An 18,406-nucleotide genomic window follows, 5' to 3' on the forward strand; every position below is an offset into this window, starting at 1 on the left:
TGGAAAACGAAAACGTCAAGATTTAACCATAAAATCAACAAAAGCGCATAACAATTGATGGATTTTTATAAGAAAAACAATGGCGGGTGTAAAACTCTGTTCTGGGAAACCTAATTCAACTGGGGAAGAAGATAAGGAAAATTAAGTTTATGCCATCAGTGAAAGAAAAACAAAAAAAATTGAAAACACGATGGGAACATGTCGAACCGGGATCTGCGAACGGGTATTTGCGTTGTTTCCACTACTAAAGTCACAAAACTTTTTTTTAGGTTTATGTTACTAACTGCTTATTATTATGATGATTATTATTATTATTATTATTATTATTATTATTATTATTATTATATATATATATATATATCAGATATGTAAAAATTAAATATCTAAAATTAACATGAACTTTGTTTTATTTGTATATTTGGATGGAAACAAGTAGGTGTATACTATTATATATATAACTGTTGACTTTATATATTTATATAAATATGATGGTCGATAAAATTTATCCTATTTAACCTATTTAGCAGAATATAAAATCATGCACAAGTGAAAATTTTATAATTATCAACAAAATTTAACATATTTAGCATAAACAAAAAACAAAAAAAATTAAAAGATTTTACATGCATCTCCTCATTTTGTAAACTATATCTTATTAAAGTTTCAGATGATGTAATCTATATATCTTATTAAAGATTCAAATGATATTCTAACTTCAAAAACATCTACTAAATATATATTTTACAATCAAGTTTATCGGTTCAACCCCGGGTCTAGATTGGGTATGAAAATATTGCTTATATCTAATTTATCTATAAACCACATATATACTGTATACACCCACTAAAAAGAATTAACATGTAAAATAGTTATGGCATAAGTGTATAATTACGCAACATCAGAAATTCAATATAATTTTATCAAATTCTTTTACTAATAATTTTTTAAAAATATTTTATACAAATATGATTATAAAGAAAATCACATATGAAAATTAAATTTCTAAAAAAAATGTAAAACAAAAAATATATCCGCCCTTTCAAGGGCGGGTTAGAATCTAGTTAACAGATAAAACAACAAAAGTTAGCCCACCTTCCACGTACATAACATAACTTACGAACTTACGAAACCTTATTCATATGTTTTTAATTCACAGATATAACTAGCTTTGTGAAGGATAATTGAGTTGAGACTCTTACATAATCATGTAGACACACATGAACGTGTGTAATCAGAACCAGTCAGATTTTGACGGCTCTGAGCAAATCAATTTGGGATGTATGTATTGTATAAAGTCTGCAATTAGCAATTAGTAAAAGTTAAAAAAAAGGGTCTGCAATTAGTATCTAAACATTAGTTTATCAACACAAAAACACACAGTTATAAACACAAAGATGTGTATGCGTGTGCATGCGTTAGACCATCTACAATGCTACACTAAAATTTACTCTATATTCCACTCTAAAATAGAGTAACTCTATTATAGAGTTGGATTTGCTCCAATGGTTCACTCTATAATAGAGTTACTCTATAATAGAGTGAAATATAGAGTAATCTTATTTTTTCACTCTATATTTGGAGTAAAAAAACAAGATTACTCTATATTCCACTCTATTATAGAGTGAACCATTGGAGCAAATTCAACTCTATAATAGAGTTACTTTATTTTAGAGTGAAATATAGAGTAAATTTTAGTGTTGCATTGGAGATGCCCTTAGTGGGTTTGCTCCATAGTATAAAGAATGAGAAGTGACTTAATGTGCACAAAGTTACCTTTGCAAAAAAGACCAAGGCCGGTCCATAACAAATTAGTATTTGCCACTATGTCCTTATCTTTTTTTACTCATCTATCATTTTAAAAATTTGTATATCTTTATATGAAACCACCAAATGGGCCAAATTGATTAGTGCATACTGATCTTGCTAGATCTTCCAAACAGTCTTCCCATCACAGTCTTGTTCTTTTGACAAAAATATTGTTGTTTTATTCCATTGTTTATTAGATGTTAAACGCGATTTGACTATTCCCTTTTCTGGTTTTATCTTTAAATTAACTTATACATTAAATTTTACATTCATTAAAAAAAAAAATTAACTTATACACCAAAATTATCAACGGTGGTCGCAAGGCCAATTTGCTAACAAAAACTTTTCCAAACATTTATAAGAGCATCTCCGATGTAAAATTCCATTTTTTTTAAATAGAGTAAAAATGAATTTGAAATGAAAATATTTCAACTCCACTTCATTTTCCACTCTATAATGAAATAATGATGAACAAACAAAAAATAAATTGTTTTATAAATAGAGTAAACTTCATTATAAAATAGAAAATAGAGTAGAGTTAAAATAATTTTTACTTCATATTTACTTTTACTTTATTTTATAGTAGAAAATAGAATTAGATTGGAGATGTCCTAAACAACTCATGTTTTAAACATTGTATCTGGATTTAGCCAAAACTCAAAACCCTTCAAAACTAACATAACAAATGTGATTACTTTTATAATCAACAGCTATAGCCATAGGCGGATATTAAACCCCGCACCTGGTAGAAAGTTTGTAGATCCGTTCGTGCCTATATGTTTTTGAGGTTTATAATATTCTTACATTAAAAAAAAGTTATAAGGTAAAGAAAACAATTTTTAAGGTAAATTTTTGTTTTACTATTTTACTATATAAGGTAAAAAAACCATAGTAGGCACGATCTTATTTTGCCAATATGAATTTTACATAGTGGCACATATTATGGAAATTTTGTATTGATTCGTGATCTATATTACAAAAATTACTCTTATCTGGAAAATTTGTTTTAACTTTTAAGTTCGAGTCTTTGAAAAACTAGGTGTCCATGTGCATAAAGTATTTTGAATCTTTAATATATTCGCAAGGAAACTAAAATAAAATTTAAGACAGTGCATCATCAGCATCGCTACTATTCACCAGCACATAGTTTAAGGTATATATGCCTTGGGTTTTTGGATTTATAAACATTCGAAGTGTAAATGGTATATACTACTGGATATTTGTCTTCGTCATTTCTAATTTCATTAATAGGTACGTGATTACGAGTCACGTATCAACTTTAGTTGCGCATTGCCCTCTTGAATTCGTGAGTTCAAACTATAATATTACATGAAATAACAAACATTCCAGTTATATGTTGTCTACTTTGATAAGAGTACAATAAGCGCTATGCAAGCATAATTAGTTCAGCTGGCAAGAAGATTTATTATTATTTGATAGACTACTCTATGATGCTACGTACGAATCAAAAAGTGACCTATATTCAATATTGAACTACCAAATAAACAATTGACGGTTGAATTGAGATCAATAAAACATATAGTAAAGATCCAAGATTTGTAAAAGATATCATAACCAGCAATGTTCATATAGTATTAGCATATGAGCCCACTTATTGCATATAAATGTTATTATATGGAATATAAATAATGGAGTGGTTACATAACACCATAAAGGGTAAGGGCATATGAATATGATCAAAAGAAGAAAGAAAGCAAAGGGTATGAGCTGAGATCAATATATAGCTTTACACGTTAGAAGTAGTTAGTGCATATGAATCCATCACCATTATAAAGCTGTACTTAAATATATTTAACTTTCTTGCTACATGACGAAATTTTTTATAGTAATATGTACAGACTGATTAGTTATTTATTGGTGTTTGGTTTTAATTTTGTTAATGCATAGTGATCTAGCGAGTGTTTTAGGTAAAGGGCATGGCCACTAAGAAACTGCGAGAAGTCTTTTTTTTTTGTCAACAACTGCGAGAAGTCTAGGCTAAGGAAAGTATAGAGACAGACCTTTCAGTGTTTGAAAAGCAAAGTATAATTACTAAAGGAAATAATAATAAACATTTTTATTAGTTTATTGTTATTTTCAGAAAATAATCAAAAGAAATAAGGTTACGGGTTACCTCATGTGGTACGTCATTTTCAGCTACCCCTTCTGGGTGCAGAGGTAAAATACCGAATTAACACACGGTTTTTTTCCAACATCTATGAACTGTTTTTAGTTAAACACAGACCAAAATCTAAATAAAAATCCATTTAAATGCGATATAATTAAACTGAAAAACATTACGTTTTGATTAAGAGTCAAGTTTAGTGGTTTCACACTTCAGTTTAAATTTATTCAATATGTTATTTCAATATTATTTTTGTCATTATGTTATTTACTGATATATACTTTACCCTAAAATAATATTTATATCCACTTTACAGCGCCGGTTGGGTATTATTTAAAAAGAAATATACATGTTGCTGAGTAAGACAGCATTATTATTGGTGCTATGACATTTTTCATTTATTTTCTTGTTTGTAAGTTCCCATGAAATACTTTTCTTAATAAATAGAACAGTTACATATAGTATTGTTTATTCTTTTCACAAACAAAATATAGTAACAGCACGCGCAGACACGCGCATACACTGTATTCAATATTTTTATTTATTTAAACCCATAATAAAATGGGGGAAAAGAAAATAGAAAGAAGAGAAAACAGCAGGGATCAAACGTCTGCTTCTTCTTCTTCTTCTCTCTTCTTCCTCTCGCTTGCTCTCTCTCTATTACGTTTCTCTTTTGTCCTCCTTCCTCTTCACTGTCTGTATCATTTCATACTTACAATCAAACCCGAAACGTCTCTTCTTCCTTCTCTCTCTTTCTATCTATTTTTAAGCCAGATTTTTTTTTTCCTAGGCTCGTCTACTTGATGATACCCTTGTCCTCATTCCCCACTCTCGACAAATCCGATATCCCGACAAACCCATTTCATCCCCATCTCCCACTTTCAGGAAAAAACTAATCTTTCTTGTCTTTTCAATAACGAACCGGCATTCCCACTCGCAAATCTAAGAGAAAGTTCTATACTTTTTCGGTCTGAATCTCGAGAATTCTAAACATTCACAGACCCACGTGCTCTCCTATTCAAAGGTATGTAATGAAAATTCGAGATGGGTTTCTGTTTGGTTTCACTGTCTTATTTTAAAATTATCTGATTGGTTCATTGAATCTGTTCCTTGCTCCTAACTGATAGATGATGGGGGTTTGGTATTTAATGATGTATTGGTGTTACCATATATTCGCTGATGTAAGCGTTAGGACAACTTTTTTTTGTTTACCTAATACCTAATCTTTGTATTAATTGTCATCAGTTTGAATCTCGACGTTGAAAGCATGACACAAGCTTTCTCCTTTTGGTTTCTGTCTGAAAAAAAATATTGCAATAGTTGTCAGTCTAAATGTTAGATTTGGCTATGCATGTGTCCTAATACAAATCTGGTTCAAAACTTTTATCTCTTTGATTTGTTTTTTTTATGTCTTGAAGAGGTTATATGTTGTGTAATGGATGTTCTACGTTAGGTTGTGATTTCTTTTAATTATTTGTTTTGTTTTTTCAGTGGCCTTTTGAGGATGGAAGCAGAAACGTCTTGGACTCACTATCCCTACAACTACATCACATACGTCCCTGAAGCTGACCCATACTCTGAGCCTAGCGACGATGAGACCAAAGACCAAACCTTTTCGATGGACACTCTCCTCCCTGACGATCTACTAGAAAGAATTTTATCCTTTCTCCCCATCGCAAGCATCTTCAGAGCCGGCACGGTCTGCAAGAGATGGAACGAGATCGTCTCATCTCGAAGATTCTTATGGAACTTCTCCTCCAACAACAACAACTCTGCCTCTCAGAGGCCTTGGTACTTCATGTTCACTACCACCGACGAACCATCCGGTTACGCGTACGACCCGGTTATCAAGAAATGGTACACCTTTGATCTCCCTTGCATCGAGACTTCGAATTGGTTCGTTGCTTCCTCTTGCGGATTGGTTTGTTTCATGGACAACGACTGTAGAAACAAGATCTACGTCTCGAACCCCATCACCAAGCAATGGAGGAGGCTCATCGAGCCGCCAGGTCACAGGTCTACGGACTACACGGCGTTGTCTACCTCCATGAACAGAGCAAAACAGAGTTACTCTGTTTCGGTGGTGAAGTCAAAGCAAGTTCAAGGGAACTTCTTCCAGTGGGAGCTCTCTATTCATCTCTACAGCTCCGAAACGATGACGTGGACGACGTCCTTAACCGACGTGTTAACCGGATGGAGAGGAGGAGACGAGAGTGTGATCATCGACAACGTTCTCTACTTCTTGATCTACTCAACAGGAGGCAACTCTGATCATCGACACGGCTTGATCGCTTCTAACTTATCCTCCACGTCATCTTTGATGAGTAGTTTCATTCCGATGCCGTGTTCTTTAACCTGCGGGAGGCTGATGAACCTCAAGGAGAGGCTTGTGGTCGTTGGAGGGATAGGGAAGCACGATAGGCCAGACATTATCAAAGGGATTGGGATATGGTGTTTGAAAGGAGGGAGAGAGTGGCAAGAGATGGCGAGAATGCCTCAGAGATACTTCCAAGGGTTTGGTGAGCTGGACGATGTGTTTGCTAGTAGTGGCAGTGATGATGTTGTTTACATTCAGAGCTATGGTTCTCCTGCGCTTTTGATGTTTGACATGAAGTTGAAGTGTTGGAAGTGGTCTCAGAAGTGTCCTGTCTCCAAGAAGTTCCCTCTTCAGCTCTTCACTGGGTTTAGCTTCGAGCCAAGACTCGAGATCGCTCCTTAAGCTATATCACGAGTAAATGCTTTTGTTATTTACAGTTTGGTACTTTATTAATTAAAGAGACCAATATATTTTTAATTTTAATCAATCGAATCCTCGTTCTTTCTCTGTGTCTGTTAACATATGGCCCACAATATCTCATGGTCTGAAATTGGAGGTTGTCTTGTTGTTGTTCCTGGAGGATAAAGTAAAAAAAAAATATTTAAAGTAAAAAATTATTAATGATTTTTTTTTCTTTTTAATATGTGTCTATTATAGATAGCTGTAAATTTATTTAAAGATTTTGTTTTTGTACTTTGATGAAAACTGGACCTAGTTTGGTGATGTGATTTGTCAGGTTTGGCAGTGTTAGGTTTACAGGTAATGGACAACAGCTATTTTGTTGTAGTATTTTATAGTTTTCTAAGGGTCACTTATTTCAGTTTTTAATAGCTTTAATAATTTGCTTAAATTATACTGTCTCTCTCAATAATAACGTTTGTAATTCAAAAAAATAATAACGTTTGTATGGATTCTGCAAATTTTCTTGTCTTTTTTTTTTTGTCATTATGGATTGATATTGGTCAAAAGGTTTAAACCTAAACATTCCATCACAAACTAAAATAGACTGCAATTTTGTAAAAAGGTTTTTATTTATTTTGTTGCTTAATATATCCCGAAAGAAACTTATTAGACAATTACTCTGATCCATCAACTCACTAGAGACCTAAATAGCAAATCAATCTAATAAGAAAAACAATTTGCCTTTGATGGAGATGATTTAAGACAACACACATTAATGATTAATGAATTTTACTGAAGCAAAAAAAAATTCTAAAACTTGTAAGATATTGGATGGAAGTATATACTAATTAAACTGAATATACATATATATATATATGTAATATGATCTATACTATACTATAAAGCAGGATCCTATTGTCTTTTTTACCTTAGTCTCCCTTTTTTTTTACTAACATTGAATGTTTCATTAAGGATAATCAAGTAATATTAATAACACATCTATATTGGATCATTTTTTTCGGATCCAGCCCACATCAGATCTCTCTTGGACTATTTGGGCCGATTAAGAAATCATATCCAATTTTCATTTTTTTTTCATTTGGGTCATTGAGTCCAAGTTCAAATAATTTTTTTTCAACTATTCTTAATTATTATTTTTTTTCTTTTCTTAATATAATTTAAGCATTCATAAAAAAAATTGATTTTTTCATTGAAAAGTATAAATTTTTACTAAAAGTATATAATTTTTTTATTAAAATATTAACCACATAATAAAATTAATTTATCAGAGTTATACAAACTTAATTCATTAAAGAAATAAAGTTTAATTTTTAAAACATAAATAGTTATTTAAAATGAAAAACAATAAATAAAGATAAAAAGTTTAAGTATTTTATAAAATAAAACACAAATATATGAAAATATGACATTTACTAAATATTTATCAATTGAAAAAAAATAAATAAATAAACTTGCGCTTTGAAATCACAGGTCAAAATCTAGTTTTCGTTTATAGGGGATACATATCTGATACCTAATAAGATGTTATTGGAGATTGGTCTAACTAATCCACCCTAAGCCCAGTTATCATCCAACAAATTTGATGGTCATCTCAATAAACAACCAGAGTTCGTCCCACTTCTGTAAAACTTGTATATAGATTATAGTTTCTTTTTATAGCACTGCCTGATAACTTGCCACCACGAGAAGAAGTACCACTTCGTGATGTAAAGTCAGCTTGGCTTTGGCGAAGCCTATTAGATGGGGGAAAGCATATCAGCATATGGGACTGAAGCCAAGTACGTAGCGTATTATACCAAGAGTCTTACTTCTTTCAAGGCGGCAAAATCTAAGTTAGACGGTTTAGTTAGATCGCTAAAAAAGGAAATAATGTAGAAAGGCAAATCTTTTAAAAGGAAAAATAGCATCTGTTAAACCATTATAAAAGGAGGGTCACGTTATTCTATTTTGTTTCATTCACACCATTCATCAACGCTTTCTGATCTATCGATTTCAAGATTTCTTCCAAAACTTTCTTTCTTGTTCATCTTCGGTAGATAATGGCGACAAGAACAAGAATCTTCAGCTTCGTGTTGATGATGATGATGAGCTTCACGGTTCTCTTGAGTTCCTGCTCGGCGAAGGTCTACAAAGTTGGAGACTCCGAAGGATGGACTGCCAAGGACGACGTCTACTACGCTTGGGCCGAGTCCGACCATAAGGAGTTCCACGTGGGAGATTTTCTCGTCTTCGAATACAATCCCAGCATCAATGATGTGACTCATGTATCTGGCTCTTTGGAATACGAGTTTTGCGACTACTCTTCACCTAAAACCGTCTACAACACAGGACACGATGTCGTAACTCTCACGGAACCAGGCTTTCACTACTTCATCACCTCCAACCAAACTCAATGCGTATTGGGACAGAAGCTCGAAGTTCTTGTCATCCATGATCCCTCCAGTCCGGTTCCACCACCAACACTTAGCAAAATCCTTCCTGTCGGAAATACCTACAAGGTAGGAGACTCAAAAGGATGGACAAACATTTATGATAGTGACTTCTATAACAAGTGGAGTGAGGAGAAACAGTTTCATGTTGGAGATAGTCTTATCTTCGAGTATGCCAATGAAGTTAACGACGTCTATGAGATCAGCGGTGATCTAGAATTCATAACATGCGATCCAACGTCTCCTGTAGCCGTGCACAAGACGGGACACGATCTTGTTAGGCTTACGGAACCAGGAGTTCATTATTTTATAACCTCGCAATCTGGTTATTGTGAGGCTGGGCTTAAACTTCGAGTGATGGTGAAACCAGAACCCAAAGCTGTTACTTACCCTAATTTTCCCAAGAAGGTGGACTTGTCAGCTATGGAGCGCCTCAACAACTGGTTGAAGAATTTCAAACACCAGCCCCATCATTAAACCCATTCGTTTGGATTTGTTGTTTTCTTTCTCTCGTATCGTTTGTTGTTTACCATCTTTAATTAGGGCTTTTGTTTCGAGAGTACTTTCCTAATACCATCGTTGTAGATTTTACTTGATATGAGCATAATATTCAATAAGATTCACTGAAAACGGCATTAAGCTCATCAATACACAGATTAGATCTTATAAACTTGAAACAACTAAGATAAAAAAATAGCATAAATTATTGCATTGCGCGTTGTAGCTCCATGCTGTAAGCTTATATGATATCTCCTTTTTAGCAAATGTCTTCCTACGAAGGCGGATTCTAAGTTAATCTAATTAATAAAAATTAGGAAACTAACACATGTAGTTAAGAAACATCCAAGAATACAAAATACGAGGCTCACGAGCAGAGTTATAGACAAGAAAAATGAAAGCGCCATTAAATGTTTTCTCATAAACAAATCCAAAGCTCTATTGACATAAACATAGCAAACGATTTAGTTATCTAAAAGAAACCGGAAATTGGTTAAACCGACCCGGTTATTAGATTATTTAGGTGATCTAATTAATAACATTACTAGATTTTGACAAGCGCTTTAAAGCGCGAAATTATTTTCCTCTTAAATTTTTTTTTCAAAATTGAAAAATATTTGTGAAATGTAATTTAATATATTTGTATTTTATTTATAGAAAAAAATTAAACTTACCATCTATTTTTATTATTAATTTTAAATGAGTATTTATGTTTACAATTAGACTTGATTTTATAAATGATTTAAATTGGTATTTCTCTAATCAATTAAATTTATTATGTTGTGAATTTTTTTTCTTGTGATTTATTTTTCTAAAGTCATTTTTAACAATTTTAAATTGTTAATAAACTATTATATTATTCTTTTAATAAAGAGTTACATCTTTCAATACAAATATTCCAATAATTTATGAAATTTTAAATTATAGTAAGAAAAGTCAAAGTATAATTATCATGTGTTTAATTTTTGTTCATATAAACAAAATATTTGTATGATGTTAAGAAAAACAAAAACAAAATATTTGGAATGGTTCACAAAAGAAAAAAACAAAATATTGGAAATTGGACTGAATGGCCCAAGGTAAATGATTAGGAAATTAGACAAATTTTCTACTCGGCCCAAATTGCCCAAAAAGTGACCTGCTTTTAATTCTTTAACTTCGTTATTAAAAAAATTTAAAAATAAGCATATGATTTATTTGTTAGTCCAAACCCCACTTTAAGACATATCTAAATCATATATGCTTATTCTTGGACCAAAACCAACGTGTGGGCTTTTTAATATGACAAAAAAATTTAATAAGAGCCCAATACAAAGGTTAAAATCGTATAGTATGTAAATTACGAGACTATCCTTAATGAAATAATCAATGTGTTTGGAAAAACAGTGGCATAGATAATAAATAAAATAGTATTAAAAGGGAAAAATTTAGATAGAATCCTGTTATAATTTTATAGATGAAACTTAACACCTTTGTCTTAATGTAATTAAAAAGAGACAAGAATACATTAGTACGACCAGAGCTAAAAGACAAGAAAAATGAATGCACAATTTAATGTTTTCTTAGAAACAAATCCAAAGCTCTTTGACCAAATATATAGCATATCTAAAAGCTCTTTGACCAAATATATAGCATATCTAAAGAAAACCGGAAATTGGTTCATAAACCGAACCGGTTATTAGATAGTCAAGGTGGTCTAGTCAATAAGATTACAAAACTTAAATACTTTTGGCTTAATGCAAATTATTAAGAAGCATTCAAGATTACATTCCCATTAAATCCAAGCAGAGTCAAAGACCAAAAAGGAAACAAATCCGCCATTCAATGTTTTCTCAGAAACAAATCCAAAGCTGTTTGACCAGATATACACCAAATATTTAATCATCTAAAGTAAACCGGAAACTGGTTCGTTAAACCGAACCGGTTATCAGATAGCTATATAACAACAGTCTCTTCTGTCTCTCGCTCTTTTTCGAACTAACTAACGATCATCAAATCAAAGTCTCTTCCTTTTCACTTGATACCTCTCTCAGACATGGATCTACCTGAACTTCCAGGCTTTAAGTTTGGGGCTGGGGACATGTTCGGTCCCCCCGGACTCTACCTTGACTCCTCCTCCTCCGAACCCGACTTCGGATTCGCCTTCAACGACCGCAACTTCTCCGACCGGTTGCTCCGGATCGAGATCATGGCCCCTGGCTCGAACCCCGGCGCTGAAGGGTTTGGGAGTATCTCCGATTGGGCTCGTCGTCGCAAGAGGAGAAGAGAGGAGTCTGGTAATCAATCTTCTTCCTCACGTTTTCTTATAAAGGAAAGTCATTTCCTTTTTGGGATTAATCAGTTGTAAGGGTTTGTTTTTTTTTGTTTTTTCAGTTAACGTTTCAGACGTTCTGGCGGGTGCTGAGGAGCAGGTTTTGACTAATGAGAAGCCTGATATGGATGAAGGCGAGGCTATGATTCAAGAGGCTTTTGCAGGTAGTGTTAGTTATAAAGCTACGTACTTTTTTTTTTATTGTGTTGTGTTTGAATTGATAGAGAAGGAATTGGTTTTTGGTTTTTTTAGGTGATGATGAGGACGATGTGACTAATGCGCCGAACTGGGGGTTTGAGTCGTTTGACTATTCTGGGGTTGAAAGGGTTAGAGAGCTTCATATTAGTTCTCCTATCTTAGCTGCCAAAAGCCCTTTCTTTTACAAGGTAAATCTTTCAATGGTGGTTGTGTCTTGTTGTCCACGTATGTGTGTGTGTGTGTGTCTCACTTTTTGTGTTTTTTTTTTTTAAATGTTTACAGCTGTTCTCCAATGGAATGCTGGAATCTGGACAAAGGCATGCCACTCTTCTGATTAATGCATCAGGTATTCATTCATGTGAACATTATTTGAATGTGATGTTAGTTTGTCCTTTGGTTTTGTTTTTTTTAACAGGACTTAGGCACAGATGGATTACATTTTGTTGATTTGTTTGTGTGTATTGGCTTGGTATTCATGTGAACGTAGTATCTGAATGTGATGTTAGTTTTGTCTTTAGATCTATATATCTTTAACCAGGACTAGGCTCAAATGGATTTTTACATATTTTGTTGATTTGTTTGTGTGTTAGTTCGACTTAATAGATGGATTTGATTCTATATACATACCTTACTTTGCGTTGATGGATGTTAGGTTGTTTTTAGATAACAGGACTAGGCACAAATGGATTTACATATTTTTGTTGATTTGTTGTGTGTTATTTCGACATTAATGGATGGCGTTTGATTTTATATTACATACCTTACTTTGTGTATATGACTGAGGAAACTGCTTTGATGGATGTTAGTTTGTTTTTAGTAACAGGACTAGGCACAAATGGGGTTACATATTTTGTTTGATTTATATAATTATATTACATACCTTACTTTGTGTGTGTGTGTGTGTTTGCAGAGGAAGCTGCGTTTATGGAGCTTTTAAACTTTATCTATACCAACACGGTGTCTGTCACCACAGCACCTGCATTGTTAGATCTGCTCATGGCTGCTGATAAGTTCGAGGTCGCCTCTTGCATGAGGTACTGCAGCAGACTTCTCCGCGACCAGCCTATGACTACCGAGTCCGCGCTGCTTTACCTCGACCTTCCCTCCACTGTTATAGTGGCTGCATCCGTCCAGCCATTAACCGATTCTGCTAAGAAGTTCCTTGCTGCCCGTCACAAGGACATCACCAAGTAAGAACTTTTGAGACAAGTATAATAGTTTTTGTATGCATTTATTCAACGGTATAACTGTTGTCTTTTTTTTTTTCAGGTTTCCAGAGGAGTTTATGTCTCTGACATTGGCGGGAATTGAGGCGGTTTTGTCAAGCGACGATCTCGAAGTTGCATCAGAGGATGCAGTTTACGATCTTGTCTTGAAATGGGCAAGAGCGCGGTACTCTTCGCTGGAGGTGCGGAGAGAGATTCTTGGGTCACGTCTCGCGCGTTCCATCCGCTTCCCGTTCATGACATGCCGTAAGCTGAGGAAGGTGCTGACATGCAGTGACTTTGACCACGAGCTAGCGTCAAAGCTTGCTCTGGAAGCGCTTTTCTTCAAGACGGAAGCACCGCACAAGCAGCGTAGCCTAGCCGCTGAAGAGTCAGCCTCAGAGCACCGCCGCCTCGTAGAGAGGGCTTACAAGTACAGACCGGTCAAAGTACTTGAGTTCGAGTTTCCTACGCCGCACTGCGTGGTCTACCTCGACCTGAAGAGAGAAGAATGCATTGGATTGTTCCCTTCCGGGAGAATCTTTTCTCAGGCCTTTCACTTAGGCGGTCAAGGGTTCTTCCTCTCGGCGCATTGCAACATGGACCAGCAGAGTTCGGATCACTGTTTCGGGCTGTTCCTAGGGATGCAGGAGAAAGGGTCGATGGGTTTCGGAGTGGACTATGAGTTCTCGGCGAGGTCAAGCCCATCTGAGGAGTTCGAAAGCAAGTACAAAGGGAACTACACCTTCACAGGAGGGAAAGCAATTGGGTACAGGAACTTGTTTGGGATTCCATGGACGTCTTTTGTTGAAGAGGAGGATAATGTTAACTTCATCAATGGCATCCTCCATCTCAAAGCTGAGCTTACCGTCAGAAGGTCTACAGATCCTTAGTGACCTTTTTCTCTTTCTTCCTTCATTTCAGACTCTTTTACTACATCTCTTCTCTCTAACCAAACTTTATTTTATTTTCTTTTAGACTTTGAAGTTTATATAACTTTATAAAACTTTTCTAAATCAGCGACATTTAAGAATGGTGTAAATGCGTTTGGATTTGATTTATCTTTCTGTTTATGCTTTTACTTTTCTTGATCAGCAACTTTACTGTTTGATATTGCACATTATTATTTTTTATCTTCGCAATTTCGTTCATAATGGTCGTATTATGAACGAACTTTTGAAGATAAAAAAAAAGTGCAATATACAACAGTAAAGATGGTTTACTATGAAGTAGTGGATGAGCCTTTGCTATATAAGGAAGAGAGGGTTCGGGAAGTAGATGTTGAAGTAAGCTTGAGTGTCAAGTAAACCTAATCCTAAGTAGTTTGAGATCTTTAGAGATAAGAATAAAAGTGTATTTAGGAGTTATCTAAATACTTATGTTTACTATTAGGATTAAGATATCAATAACCTTATATAAAGACAATATTCGTGTGATGATATTGTGTGTGAGGTTTTGAGATCTTAAGTTTTGAGTGAGTTTGTTAAGCAATAAGAAGAGTTAGTTCTTGTTATCTTTGAGTCTTTAGACCATCTCCAATATATTTTTCTATTTTTACCTCTAAAATAGAGGAACTCTATAATAGAGATGGGTTTTACTCCAATGTATTTCTCTAAAATAGAGATCTCTACATATAGAGCAAAATATAGATGAATGCTATTTTTTCCTCTATAAATAGAGGAGAAAATAGCAATCTCTATTTTAGAGGCAAAAATAAAGATGAGTTGGAGTGATTTTGCCTTTAAATGCTATTATAGAGGTAGAAATAGAGGTGGGTTGGAGATGCTCTTATACAAACATTAGGCAATAGTAGACCTAAACCCCTAACAGAGCCATGGGAGGGGAAGACAGGCGTTGGCTCATCATAGTCCTCCTATAAAACACACTTTTTTGAACCGAATAAAACACATACATTAGACATTTAACAGAACTAAGTCACATCATAGAGGATAAAGAGCAATTTAACTATCTACTTGGATTGAAACAGACCTCACACTCCATTTGAGCCAAGCCTTTTAGTCGAGTTGGTCTTTTAAAATTCCCCCACAATAAAAATTTCAAATGATTTCGAATGGAAACTGACCGTTGGTTTGGATACCGTACACGTGGTACGGTGTCATCTAGTGTACTCAATCATTTTTATTTAATAGACGACAGTCGTGAGACAGCGAGAGGATACATGGAATCTTGATGTTACATTTTGTTACAGTTTTACGACAAAATATATACCTAACAAAATGATTTGTGTTTTGCTATTTCGTTAAAAAATAGTCATAACAAAACAATATTATATAAATAAATCAATAGTAGAGATTAGAGAAAGACAATTAGTTTTTTTTTTTAAACTATCCTCGTGCGTGCACCAAGGATCTAGTCCACTAATTAAGGTATTATCATTCTTCTCCTCTAAACCTCAAAATTATAATCTGTATCTTATTTAATCAAAGACAGGCTGGACATTATCAAAAGTTCAAAACACATAAATGACATTTAAAAAATATACAATAATTTATTCAATACTATAATAGGTTTTTTTTTTTTTAAGTCTTTATTTCCTATAATAACATGAAAAAAGTTCAGTTGTGTTTCCGTCGTGTCTATTTGAAGCAATGTACGTAACCTCTTCCTAAAAACTCTTATAAATCTATCAGAGATCTCTGTTCTCTTGTCTTCTTTACTAATCTCTCAAGTTTATAAACTGTTTACTCTGTTCTTGGCGTTTTATTCTTCTGTTGGATTTTATCAGATCTCCAAACTTGTGTTTTCTTTTGTTTTTTCGTTTTATTACCATATATAAAGCTAAACCTGATTTGACAAAAAAAAAACAAACTAAACTTGATTTTTTATTTATTATATTGGTACCAAATATAAATATAAAAGAGATTTTGGTGGTGATAAAATCTAGTAATAATCAAAATAAGAATCCAAGATAAGTGTTTTTTGCTCATTGTATCGCCAGGTGTTGTTCTTATCGTTGCTGTCTTATTTCATTTGAGAGAAGAGTACTTAAGCAACAAATAGAGTATTTAAGATTTGCAGATCTAATAATTAAGAGGTCATGGTCATGAGATTTTTGTGAGATTAAAAAGAAAAAAACAAAGCTCATTTGTCGTGTTGCTCTTTTGATACTTTCTTCGGGCTGTGAAGAAGACAAGAGACAGAGAACTTGTCGGGAAGTTCTTTGAGATTTTCAAAATTTTAGAACAAGAAGAAGTAAAAGGTTGAAACTTTCTGAGTTGGAGAGAAGAATGGGTCATTACGCAGCAGTATGGGATCATAAAGCAGCTATTGAGATATCCAAAGACTGGAACGGCATTGACCAAGTCTTTCTTCGAAACTCTCGTGGTGCTTCTGCCAAGGTTTCAACTTTCTTCAGCCTTGTCTTCATGTCTCTCTTAAAGTCGAGTTTTTTTAGATCAATGTGTTATGGGTTTTGGTTTTGCAGATTAGTTTACATGGAGGACAAGTGGTTTCATGGAGGAATGACCAAGGCGAAGAGCTCCTTTTCACTAGCAACAAGGTATGCTAGTAGTAACCCTTGAAACGTATTATTAAAGAAGATCTGATTTTTAACAAATGTAATATTGTTTAGGCTATATTCAAACACCCAAAAGCAATGCGTGGAGGGATTCAGATTTGTTATCCTCAGGTTAGTTCTCTTGTTGTGTCTTTTTTTGTTTTGAACATTGTAATTGAATGTGTGTGTGTTTGAAAGTTTGGAGATTGTGGATTACTGGACCAACATGGGTTTGCAAGGAACAAAATATGGGTGATCGATGAGAACCCACCTCCTCTTAACTCCAAAGAGTCCTTAGGCAAATCATTTGTTGATCTTCTTCTCAAACCATCAGAAGAGGACTCAAAGCAATGGCCTCACAGGTAAAAAACCATCGTCATCATTTGCTTTTTAATGTTCTTTCTCTTTATGGATTCTCAAATCTATATGTGTGTGTTTCCCTTTGTAGTTTCGAGCTCCGTCTTAGGGTTTCACTTGCCATAGATGGAGACTTAACATTAACTTCTCGTGTTAGAAACATCAACAGCAAGCCCTTTAGCTTCTTATTCGCTTTTCATACTTACCTCTCTGTCTCCGACATAAGGTATTTTTTTCCACTTATCAGTAAAACATTCTGTGTGTTTGGTGAAATACAAAAGTGTTCACTTGTTTTTTGGTTTAACAGTGAAGTGAGGGTTGAAGGGTTAGAGACATTGGACTACTTGGACAACCTTAGGAAAAGAGAGCTTTTGACAGAACAAGGCGATTCAATAACCTTTGAATCTGAGGTAAAGATCATGCAAAACATGTATAGTGAAGAACAAAGCTGTCTTTTGGTTTAAGTCATATCAGAATGTTTCTTTTGGTTTCAGATGGACCGGACTTACATTAGATCTCCCAAAGTGGTAGCAGTTCTTGACCATGAACGGAAAAGAACATATGTTATTGGAAAGGAAGGACTCCCAGATACAGGTAAAGATATTCAGACAACACTTAAAGTTTGTGGATGACTAGTTTCTTACATGAGTTACGATGGTGATGATGATGCAGTGGTGTGGAATCCATGGGAGAAGAAATCTAAAACCATGGCTAATTTTGGGGATGATGAGTACAAAAGCATGCTTTGTGTGGATGGTGCAGCAGTTGAGAGACCAATCACTTTGAAGCCAGGAGAAGAATGGACCGGAAGGCTTATGTTAACCGCTGTTAAGTCCAGTTTCTGCTTTGATCAACTTGAACTACAGAGCAAAGGATTCTGATTCTTACTTACCCTCTTTTAGAATCCCAATCCTTAAAAAAAATATTATGCTTATTCCATTGCAGTCTTTTTTTGGTATTGCTACACTGGAAGAGAGCAGAGACATCATTTTGTGTTCAGTTTTTTGCATGTTAAGCTGTTTGTACTTTCATTATTCTCACAGTACAGAAATTTATTATTAAACACAAAAGGTCCCACATCGGGTAGTTGGAAGAGATCCTAAGCAATATATAAGATAGATGGATCAGTCTTCTTATCATCAATTGGTTTTAGGTTAAGAAGCCCATAATGGAGCGTATTAGACACAAAGTGGCATAAGCAATATAATATAGATGGGCTT

At 34.1% G+C, this 18,406-nt stretch overlaps 4 protein-coding genes across 6 annotated transcripts; all 4 read left to right on the plus strand.

Annotated features, from left to right (window-relative positions):
• Positions 1-1,768: 1,768 nt before the first annotated feature.
• LOC103841982 (F-box/kelch-repeat protein At3g61590) lies at positions 1,769-6,761 on the plus strand. 2 transcript variants are annotated; one of them, XM_009118575.3, is made up of 2 exons: positions 1,769-4,955; positions 5,423-6,761. In XM_009118575.3, the coding sequence occupies exon 2, from the start codon at positions 5,436-5,438 to the stop codon at positions 6,648-6,650; it is 1,215 nt and encodes a 404-aa protein (XP_009116823.1). In that variant the 5' UTR covers positions 1,769-4,955; positions 5,423-5,435; the 3' UTR covers positions 6,651-6,761. The 2 variants fall into 2 exon arrangements, with proteins under 2 accessions (XP_009116823.1, XP_009116824.1); XM_009118576.3 differs by lacking the exon at positions 1,769-4,955 and adding an exon at positions 4,975-5,303.
• Positions 6,762-7,945: 1,184 nt separating this feature from the next.
• LOC103841983 (early nodulin-55-2) lies at positions 7,946-10,598 on the plus strand. Its single transcript, XM_009118577.3, has one exon. It carries the CDS (start codon positions 8,711-8,713, stop codon positions 9,575-9,577), a length of 867 nt encoding a protein of 288 aa, XP_009116825.1. The 5' UTR covers positions 7,946-8,710; the 3' UTR covers positions 9,578-10,598.
• A 254-nt stretch (positions 10,599-10,852) lies between these two features.
• LOC103841984 (BTB/POZ domain-containing protein POB1) lies at positions 10,853-14,640 on the plus strand. Of its 2 annotated transcripts, none has more exons than XM_009118579.3 (6): positions 10,853-11,874; positions 11,972-12,073; positions 12,162-12,295; positions 12,390-12,453; positions 13,018-13,297; positions 13,377-14,640. In XM_009118579.3, exons 1-6 carry the CDS (start codon positions 11,634-11,636, stop codon positions 14,203-14,205), a joined length of 1,650 nt encoding a protein of 549 aa, XP_009116827.1. In that variant the 5' UTR covers positions 10,853-11,633; the 3' UTR covers positions 14,206-14,640. The 2 variants fall into 2 exon arrangements, with proteins under 2 accessions (XP_009116827.1, XP_033136368.1); XM_033280477.1 differs by having other exon boundaries at positions 10,853-11,869; positions 11,940-12,073.
• A 270-nt stretch (positions 14,641-14,910) lies between these two features.
• On the plus strand, positions 14,911-18,251 carry LOC103841985 (putative glucose-6-phosphate 1-epimerase). The gene is made up of 8 exons (XM_009118580.3): positions 14,911-16,671; positions 16,758-16,832; positions 16,905-16,961; positions 17,028-17,191; positions 17,278-17,412; positions 17,494-17,596; positions 17,681-17,780; positions 17,859-18,251. The coding sequence occupies exons 1-8, from the start codon at positions 16,561-16,563 to the stop codon at positions 18,065-18,067; spliced, it is 954 nt and encodes a 317-aa protein (XP_009116828.1). The 5' UTR covers positions 14,911-16,560; the 3' UTR covers positions 18,068-18,251.
• Positions 18,252-18,406: the final 155 nt, after the last annotated feature.

This window comes from Brassica rapa, chromosome A09 (assembly GCF_000309985.2).
Source record: "Brassica rapa cultivar Chiifu-401-42 chromosome A09, CAAS_Brap_v3.01, whole genome shotgun sequence".
Classification (NCBI taxonomy): Eukaryota; Viridiplantae; Streptophyta; class Magnoliopsida; order Brassicales; family Brassicaceae; genus Brassica; species Brassica rapa.

Bases quoted from the DNA above. Each gene is read 5' to 3' on its own strand.
- LOC103841985 (XM_009118580.3), top strand. From the start codon at position 16,561: ATGGGTCATTACGCAGCAGTATGGGATCATAAAGCAGCTATTGAGATA. The intron at 17,413-17,493 runs GTATTTTTTTCC...TTGGTTTAACAG, and splicing joins CTCTCTGTCTCCGACATAAG to TGAAGTGAGGGTTGAAGGGT. The intron at 17,781-17,858 runs GTAAAGATATTC...ATGATGATGCAG, and splicing joins GGAAGGACTCCCAGATACAG to TGGTGTGGAATCCATGGGAG.
- LOC103841982 (XM_009118575.3), top strand. From the start codon at position 5,436: ATGGAAGCAGAAACGTCTTGGACTCACTATCCCTACAACTACATCACA.
- LOC103841984 (XM_033280477.1), top strand. From the start codon at position 11,634: ATGGATCTACCTGAACTTCCAGGCTTTAAGTTTGGGGCTGGGGACATG. The intron at 11,870-11,939 runs GTCTGGTAATCA...GGGATTAATCAG, and splicing joins CGCAAGAGGAGAAGAGAGGA to TTGTAAGGGTTTGTTTTTTT. The intron at 12,296-12,389 runs GTAAATCTTTCA...AAATGTTTACAG, and splicing joins AAAGCCCTTTCTTTTACAAG to CTGTTCTCCAATGGAATGCT.
- LOC103841983 (XM_009118577.3), top strand. From the start codon at position 8,711: ATGGCGACAAGAACAAGAATCTTCAGCTTCGTGTTGATGATGATGATG.